The sequence below is a fragment of the Pararge aegeria genome, chromosome 5, assembly GCF_905163445.1.
Source record: "Pararge aegeria chromosome 5, ilParAegt1.1, whole genome shotgun sequence".
NCBI lineage: Eukaryota > Metazoa > Arthropoda > Insecta > Lepidoptera > Nymphalidae > Pararge > Pararge aegeria.
In genome coordinates, this window is record NC_053184.1 from 19,806,764 (window position 1) to 19,816,795 (window position 10,032).

A 10,032-nucleotide genomic window follows, 5' to 3' on the forward strand; every position below is an offset into this window, starting at 1 on the left:
TGGCGTTTAAAGATCTGCGTAGCCGCCAATGACAAAGGAAACACGGGCGTTGTGCTTTCCTCACTGTTCTTTACAAATGACAGCTTCCCATTTGAAGCGCTACAATTAGCATACGGTTGTGTCTTTTACTTATTTAACCACAAGTTAGCCATTGACTGCAATATCACCTGCTGGTAAATTATGATTCAGTCTAAGATTCTAACTGACGGGCTAAGTTAGGCATATGTTATGAACCGTTACCACCAATCAGTTTCAACGCAACATCTTACCACAACTTTAAATCGCTCAGCGGCACGTCTTCGTCCGCAAGTAGAGAATATTTAGAAATTGTAAAGTCCCAAACTTCTCCGGACCTTCCGACACACCGCCCTCGCCGTTGCGGGGTGGGGCGGGGCGGGCGGGGCGGGGCGGGGGCGGGTCACGAGCGCGCGCGCGCCGGGCACACGTCGAGCAGGCAGAAGGGCGCGCGGCACACGGGGCACGAGCCGCGCTGGGCCAGCCAGGCGGCGGGCGCGCCGGCCGCGCGCGCCGCCCACCAGCGCCCCATGCACGCGCCGCACCACAGCACCCTGCCCGCGAGTAACCGTTTCATTGCTACATGTATATGTACGGTCTCATTCTCTTTCTTCGAGTCCTTTAACACCCGGTGGTGCATAGGGCCGAGACTACTTTCTTCCATCCAGACCTATCCCGCAGGGTGATTACGTATCTCGCGACGGGCGTAAATCTTGCAATCACTGCTGCCATACGTCACTTTTGTTTATTTATTGATTTAAAACACTTTATTAGGTACGCGGCGTGTAGAATAGGTACTATGCGCGTATCGGTATTTTATCTTCAATAGGGTTGTCATAAGCAAAAACTTAGAATGTTTTGAATTCGTTTGTATGGAAAAATAAATATGTCTCTTTTGATTGAATATTTTTACAGGGTGATTCCCTATGAAATATACTTATGCATCCTTCGATATTATTTCGTAATTCTGTTACACCCACTTTCGAGTTACTAAGCTTATAATACGACCTGTCAAAGATACCTGCAGTTACACTGTTGGCATGGCGGTGCGTTGTCTTCGGGCGGGCCCGGCGGGCAGAGCTTGTTTAGCTTCACGTCAGCCGTGTTCTGCATACATCCAATGCACACCTCTAAATCCTGATACAAAAAGAAAAAAACTTCTGTAATACTTTATGTTATAATACTAATGATTAAAAATTACCTACGATTGTAATGATCAGGGCTCGGATACCAGTCAAAATTTCAAAATGGTTTCGGTTATTAAACCCGGTATTGGAATCATTTCGGTTAAGGTTTCGGTTTCCTTTTTTGACCGGTTAAACTGGGAAACCGGTTCTAATTTAAATTCACTCAAGCGATTCAAATTAACCGGTTTACAAACTTTAATTTCAGTTTCTTTTTGTGATTTCAGTGGCAGGATGTTTGAATGATTATGAGCTATCTAGGAAAAATATATACATTCCCTTATACTGCTTGCCTTTCCTTTGAAATTAGCCAAAAGTATCGTCATATTATGGGTAATTATGTAATTTTTATTCCTAAAATTTATTAATTAAACATATTGATTTATAAGAATCGACACAAATCAAATAGATTTCTAACAGATGAACAATATATACCATTTTTGTTCTTTGTAGCAAACTAGCCACGCAGGCGCCACGAACTAGGCTAGCCAATTGTCAAAGGTACTACGGCGTCTTGCGTAAACCAGTTAATTTGAATTTAATAAAAGTTATAAAATTTTTCGGTCAATTAAATCAGTAACCTATAGCATTTCAGTTCACTCAACCATTTAACCGGTAAATCGCAGAATATTAAAATAAACCGGTTATTAACCAAAATTTTTCGGTAAACTGAAACCGGCTCCGAGCCCTGGACTCAAAACATCTCGCATAAAGACATGTTCCAATTTCCACCGGTTCGGAAGGCAGATTCTACCGAGAAGAGCCGGCAAGAAACGATTACTCTTTTTAAAATCATTTTACACAACTGTAAAATGATGTTTGAAAAAAAGATCTGCAATCTTAAGAATTTTCTATCTTGTGAGAGATGAGAGCGGAGCTTGCTTCAAAGCAGCCTGGTCTTCAATCATATAGTAATCACGATTTATTAAATGTGTTTAAGCATATTGTTTCCATGGGAATCTAAAGTCATATACACAACCCACTTCTGCATCTTTCGCAATGCAGATGTCACCAATGTCCATATAATAATAAATAAAGCAACAATAACCTGTTCAACGTAATAAACAGGATTCCGCTCCACGTGCTGCTTGAACACGAGCACGAACCTCTCGATGAGGGTGGGCAGCAGGGAGATGTGCTCAGGCACCCGCACCGGCCGCTCCAATCTTCGAAGCACAAAATTATAGGTCGACATTGGCAGTACAGGTTTTCAGTAGAGCTTTTTGTGACCGAGCTCGTCCCGGAGAGTCCTACCGCCGCGCCTATTTCTGCCGCCAAGTACTATTGATGCAATGTGTTCAGTTCCGAAGGGCGTAGTTGCCGGTGTCATTACAGAAGGCTTTACACCTACGCCTAAATTCTATGAACACGGGTCAGCACTTTGCAGGACGTGTTTCTTGCATGCTGTCTTAGTGTAGCTCTGTTTATAGGCGATGGTTTTCTGTTTATCAGTGAGAGTTATCTGTCAATTATTCGTACTTGACCTCTTTGGTATAAAGGAATAGAGGAACTCCTTATTAATAACGGTACCACACGGTAGCACTGGAGTAGGCACGTAGTGTTTCTATCAGTGTAAATACGACCAAACTATTCTAATGTACACCGCATTTAAAACTACTTATAGCGTTACAATTAATTATGCATTTCGCATCTTGATGAGTTGGTCTCGAAACTGTTGTGCCCAAAGCGATTTATAGGGGTTCAAACCTGATAAGATTTAAGAATTATTTCTTCCTTTCTAAACAAAAATATTTATTTTACCTTTTTACACACAATGTAAAATAAATCACCCATAATAATAACAATATGCCTCATTCTTATGCTGAGATAAATCATTTAGAGATCTTTATTAAGTTCAAATTAGAACCTAATAAAGAATTTATTTCAGGCAGGCTCTTGTTATAAGGTAACACTTTTGAAACATCAAATATCTTTTTTTGAACGCAGATGCATGTACTGCGAAGAAGCTAGAAGTAGTATTCCTGGGTACGATCTCAGTAGTGCCCCTTTTTTAGGCACTTGACGACAATAATGCCTGATGGAACATAACGATGCGGCTAGATTGGAGCGCTAGTGTAAAAATGCCTATTCAGTTATGCCTGCCATTACTCAAGTTAAACGTAGCAGCGTACATATGCGGGGAGGGTGTTTCACACCGTAGCGGCACACTTATTTTTTTTTTCTATTTACACTTAGAAACACAGATAAAAAACGTTGTGCGGATGTTGATTGTATACCATATAAGGATAGATGGGAAAGTTATATGTGGTGGTGTATTATCTAAGAAGTTCTTGTAGGATAAAAATGATGAATGCTTTTGAAAAAAATATTTTGACAGCCGAATGGCGCAGTTGCAAGCGACCCTGCTTTGAATCCAAGGCCGTGGGTTCGATTGCCACAACTAGAAGATGTCAGTGTGATGAACATGAATGTTTTTCAGTGTCTGTTTATCTATATATTATAAGTGTTTGTGTGTATTATATTAATAAAAAGTATCCATCTTAGTTTCCATAACCCAGGATACGTTTGCTTTGGGGCTAGATAGCGATGGTGTATTGTCCTAGTATATATTTACATTTCATATTATTTATTTACCTTGGTTGTAGCTCCCGCAAGGCCGTGGTGGATATCCGGAACTTGAACCTTTTAATGGTATTATCTGATGGGATGGCTTCAATGTTCACGTACTGCACTTCGTCCTCGCCTGACACCGAAAAGTTGTGGCTGTCTGTCTGCAAAAGAACACAAGGAAATGATGAGAGGCTCTTTAATCGCACAATAAAGCTTTTTTTTACTTTTGGTGCACATCAAAGTCAAAGTTAAATAATTCTCGCCATCTTTTGATGCCTACGTCATATGAAATATAATAATATTTACGTGATTTAATATCAACACATACGTGTCTAGAATGTATACAAAATTCCAAAATTGTTAGTAAATGACACAAATTTGAATCTCAAGTTGTCATGCGATTACATTATAGAATTGTTTTAAAAGAATACACACCAGTTAAATCGTCTGTGTCTAGGTTATCTTTCTCTTTACGTATTTCCACGACAGTACGTAAAAGGTGACTAAGCGTTTGATTTACTGAAAAGCTTTGAACTTTCAGAAGTGTATGGCTTCCCCTGACCGAGCGGTGAGGAAGGTCACAGGAGTGGATCAATAACATAATTGTGAACGTCTCAGCGATTTTCACGAATGTTAGTAGTGCATTTGAAATGTCAAAATTACAGCTTTAACTAAATGCATTTAAATTGTTTTAATTCCACTAACAGTTAGTTCTTGACAGCAATCTCATCTGAAGGCTTAGTGATGAATCTTAGATAGTAGCGGGCTACCCGGGTATATTGGTATGGTTATACTTGTTGTGTATTAAAATCACGAGATCCAGATACTGAATTGATTTATTGGTCACTTATACCAACATTGGGTATGTTGGTATGTATAGTGAACGTGCAGTTATGTGCAGCATTACAAATCTACCTACATATTTCATACAAATCAATACTAAAAAAAATGTGGACCCCTAATCTGTTTCTACGCGTAATTGTACCGGAACTCTTATGGCCGTTTTTACAAAACCTAGGAATCGCCTAAATCGAATGCCTACAAATACAAAATACAAAATTCATTTATTTCAAGTAGGCCTAATTTATAAGCTTTTTCTAAAACGTCAAGTCAGTCTGTTTGTAGTGACTCTACCACCGGTTCGAAAGGCAGATTCCACTGAGGAGAGCCGGCAAGAAACTCAGGATACCTAATGATTTAAGGATGTCTCCAAAAAAAAAACTTTTCACCAACACTTGGTAAAAAGTTGATGTATGTCTAAGTATCTCCTTGTTCGTGTTTAGTAAAAACGTGCCTTAATTTACCGGCACATCTCTATCGTTAAGTAAGTAGCCACGTCGGAAGCCTTCCCACCGGACCAGACGAGGAAAATTAATTAATTTGTCAATTTCCAAATTGTCTCTGCCGAGTATCGAAACCAAGACCTCCCACTTACATGGCTCAACACTGCGCCAGATATTTCAACATTTCATTTACTCTGAGCTTTGAACTTTCGGATATGTATGGCCTCTTCTGACGGTGCGATCGGAAAGGTTACAGGTCACGCGTAATGGATCAATAACATGACTCAGAACAACCTGCCGTGTTTTATGAATCTATATATATATTAGTAATAAGCCTACCATTTATTTTTATTATTTTGCTGTGTACACTTGTTATTGACATACACATCCGCTCATAATAATGTATGTGATATTTTTTTTAATGTAAAATAATTAAATGAATGTGGTCTGTTAAATAAGTACGCGGCGCTTGGAAAGACAAAAAAAATGAATTTAATATGAAAATATTAAAAAATATAAAAGTTACAATTAATTTCTTATGTTCTAACTAAACGAGTGTTCTTTCCGAAGTTTGGAAAAGAATTGTCAGTATGCTAATTAATTTAATTTAAAGGAAATATCATTCCTGGCTGTGCTACGTCTGCAATCTTCCCAGGGCTGGGATATGTAATTTGTTAAAATCCAAATCAAAGTTGAATATTTCTTTTAATAAATAGGCACATAGATGGCACTTTTGATATGTATATTACGGACAAAATGTGTACATAGTGAATAGTGATGGAGACAACTACATTTGAAAACTTAAAATTAAAACTATGAGGGTTTTCAAATGTGCCCTGGTCTCAGAAGAAGCCCACAACAAACTTAGCTGGGTTCTGGGCTGCTCTTTGTTATCACCATCTCAGATGGTCAATTGAAAATATTTAAGAAGCAATTTTAGAGTAATTATTCACACTGATGCTTTTTTATTGGTTAAGTAATCCTTTATACTTTAGGATTTTTCTACAAGCTGAACTTTTTAAGAGCTATCTCCAATATACCAGTAATTTATTGTAAAATTGTACCTATACTGCATTGTCTTAATAACTTGGCTTGGCTTGAAATAAATGTATATGAATGTACAAGGTAGGCTTCTAACAGAAATAATATATAAATTATATAAAATATAGTGTACATTATTCTACTAGTCAAGCCCTTTCATTGGATACCCACACTCTAAATATGCCCCAGTGCCTAAGAAGCCTACAACATCTTTTCAAGAAGCCAGTATACAATAGTACTAGAAATCGCTAAATTATGCTATAACTATGATCTATGGATAAAAATATAATAAAGCATCTGTTTTTACCATTTTAGAATAGTTCTTAATAGTTATAAAAAAGGATGTAAAGGTGGAAAAGGACAGGTTGCTCTGTGACAAGTTTACATAAATAGATTAAGCACAAGAAATCTGAACCTACCTAACACCCTGACTACAGACATTAGCAGCATTTAATAGATATTATGATGGAATACAAATTAAAAAATATTTTGATTTATAATGGAAACTAACTTTCACGGGTGACTTATAATACAATTGCAGCATCCTATTTTCCCATCCCATAGACAAAAAAACATGCAAAACCACCAGTGTGGTTATAGGCACATGAGACTTAACATGTACCTCAGGTTGATGGACGCAGCCTTAGCTCTTTAGAGAAGCTCTTTATGGTGCAATTTTCTTGCACACCCTTTTGACATGTTGCTCTATTTATAGGTTGTCCATTTATACAATTGATGAGTTTCTTAATGACAAGGTTGCTTGGAAGCATCCAGCTCCGCTTTCATATCTCACAAGATAGAAAAATGAATGTTAAAATGTAAAATGTAAATTTTTGATGTTGGAAAAGAGCAACTGCTGAGTTTCTTGCCGGCTTCTTCTCGGTAGAATCTGCCTTCCTAACCGGTGGTAGAGTCACTACACACGGATATACTTGACGTTTCAAAAGTGCTTGTATTAGGCCTACTTGAAATAAATGAATTTTGAAATTTTGAATTTACCATCTGGCAGTGTTGTAGTGAAACAAAAATTTTTTAAAAATAAAAATGGCATGTCAATAAATATATCAATCTACTTGAGTGCTATAGAGCTTAATACATCAATAACAATGATTTTGGCTATTTAAATTTAAGGCAATATAACTTACCGCAGTAGCAACCAGGGCGCAATCGTTTTGCTTAACAAGATTGATGCTATACTGAGACACTTTGATGAACCATGTTTGCGTTGCTATAAACTTGCTGGTTGCAGTCAACTGTATTGATACCTTGTCAACACTGAAAAATAATACAGTTTGATAAGTAAAAAAGTAAACTAAACCAGCCTTAATGTGATATAATACTGAATAATCATTGAGAAGAACATTGTTTGTAATTTAAATGATTGCAAGTAATTTACTATTTATCATGTATTGGGTTCTGTTCTATGTCACCAGAGTTTAATTATAGTTAACTAGACAGATTTACATAACACACTTTTCAAAAATACAAAATAATTATTGAAAATAATTGAGATTTGGTTGTGATAAGTATGGAAAGTTAATAAAAAAGTTAACTACCCTCGAAATTCGGCGTTGAAATCCACAGCCAGGATCTGCCAATTCATGCCAGGTGGGACATAAGGTAGCAGAGCTTTCACTACTGGATGTTTCTTTCTGTCTGAATCCCACCAGCGTGTCATCTTGAGCAACATGATCATTGGACCAATGATTGATGCTAGCATGAACCATGGCATCCACTGCCCACGCTGCCCGCTGCACCAAAGTGTCAGCATATATCCGAAAGGCAAAGCAGAATGAATTAGAGCAGTTACAGTAACTCTCTTCATATGGTACTCGATAAAGTTCATATTTTCGGAACCTAAGAAGCTGTCAAGCAGCTGAGGTATCGTAAAACCGGCGGATACAAACTCCGTAGGTGGATAGATCACGCATATCGAGAAAAGGATGTAGAAAAGGGTTAATAAAACATCCATTTTGAAAAAAACACTCGTTCCAGCCCCCACGGGATCTTGTTAATTTTTGCTTTCGCTATTTACGTATCGGCAGTGAGGATAAACAGGCTGTAACAAATTACAATACCTATAGTCGTAAAAATGTAATAGGCCCGTTTTGACATTTGTGCAAGACCATAGAATGTAACTTGGAACGAAACTGAAAGAAACAAAAAAATAAAAATCAATTACATACAGTGTTTTAAAAAATACGTAAATTTTTTTGGGAAGTTAAATAATACGAAAGAATATATCGCGAGTATTCTTTTTGCGCTTACTTCATAGTAGCATGCAATTTATAATTGTTGCGAAACGTTCCGAAAACAGTTACGTTCTCAGTCTTTTTTTTTTGTATACTAGAGCTGTAACCATTTTTTTACTGAATATCGAAATGATATATTGTGTATAGTCGTAAAAATGTAATAGGCCCGTTTTGACATTTGTCATCGCGACGTAACTAGTTATGGAACCATAAGACTCGGGACTCGATACTCACGATAAATCAATTCAAGTTTGTATCAGTACTTGATTGATATTATTATGTATTGTAAAGTGTTCGTTAGTTCAAAGTATTCCTTTAACTTCACAACCAATACGCGTGACTGGCTGTTGATTATACGTCCACTTTTGAACATGTTGAAACAGAGTTAGTACTATATAACAACAAACACAAAAATCGAGTCAAATCACTATGTTTAAATTAATTTCCAAAATAGAAGAGCTATAATAGTAAACGTAATAGTAAACAATATAATATGTATATCAAACTTAAACGAGCGCCCAGTCAACTTGAGGAACGAAAAACTGCGCAGTGCGCTCGGGACGCTTTAGTCATGTGCCGCTTGGTCAGATACATCAACTCAGACTCATTATTTAGAACCCATTTTGAGAACCAAGCTCATTCTTTGCAGTAAAGATAACTACACAATATTTAATTTCGATATTCTGTAAAAAAAAATGGTTACAGCTCTAGTATAAAAAAAAATAGACTGAGAACGTAACTGTTTTCGGAACGTTTCGCAACAATTATAAATTTCATGCTACTATAAAGTAAGCGCAAAAAGAATATTAGCGATATATTCTTTCATATTATTTAACGCCCCAAAAAAATTTACGTATTTTTTAAAACACTGTATGTAATTGATTTTTATTTTATTGTTTCTTTCAGTTTCGTTCCATGTTACATTCTATGGTCTTGCACAAATGTCAAAACGGGCCTATTACATTTTTACGACTATAGTTATTTTTACTGCAACGAATGAGCTTGGTTCTCAAAATGGGTTCTAAATAATGAGTCTGAGTTGATGTATCTGACCAAGCGGCACATGACTGAAGCGTCGTTTTTCGTTCCTCATCTTGTAAAGTTGACTGTGCGCTCGTTTAAGTAAACAATATTGATATATATTGTTTACTTTTACGTTAACTATGGCTCTTCTATTTTGGACATTAATTTAAACATAGTGATTTGACTCGATTTTTGTGTTTGTTTTTATATAGTACTAACTCTGTTTCAACATGTTGAAAAGTGGACGTATAATCAACAGTCAGTTACGCGTATTGGTTGTGAAGTTAAAGGAATACTTTGAACGAACGAACACTTTACAATACATAATAATATCAATCCAGTACTGATACAAACTTGAATTGATTTATCGTGAGTATCGAGTACAGAGCCTTATGGTTCCATAACTAGTTACGTCGCGATGACAAATGTCAAAACGGGCCTATTATATTTTTACGACTATAGATATTTATTAATCAATATCAAGTTTTAACCATTTTTCAGTACCTATTGGTCTTGTTTGAAATTGACAATTGACAGACTAAAATATTATGTACGTTTTGCCAATTGTGGTTGCCCATTAAATGTACACAAATCTCTAAATAAAATTGACAGACCTAAAAATCCAGCGATTTTTTTTGGTGGTGAGTTATAAAACAATCTATG

General features: G+C 36.7%; 1 protein-coding gene across 2 annotated transcripts; it reads right to left on the reverse strand.

Moving 5' to 3' along the window:
* Positions 1-418: 418 nt before the first annotated feature.
* On the reverse strand, positions 419-8,378 carry LOC120623789 (E3 ubiquitin-protein ligase TM129). Of its 2 annotated transcripts, XM_039890030.1 has the most exons (7): positions 8,363-8,378; positions 7,651-8,153; positions 7,240-7,369; positions 3,795-3,931; positions 2,248-2,365; positions 1,037-1,152; positions 419-569 (listed from the first exon to the last, which is right to left on the reverse strand). In XM_039890030.1, the coding sequence occupies exons 2-7, from the start codon at positions 8,064-8,066 to the stop codon at positions 419-421; spliced, it is 1,068 nt and encodes a 355-aa protein (XP_039745964.1). In that variant the 5' UTR covers positions 8,067-8,153; positions 8,363-8,378. The 2 variants fall into 2 exon arrangements, with proteins under 2 accessions (XP_039745964.1, XP_039745963.1); XM_039890029.1 differs by lacking the exon at positions 8,363-8,378 and having other exon boundaries at positions 7,651-8,210.
* Positions 8,379-10,032: the final 1,654 nt, after the last annotated feature.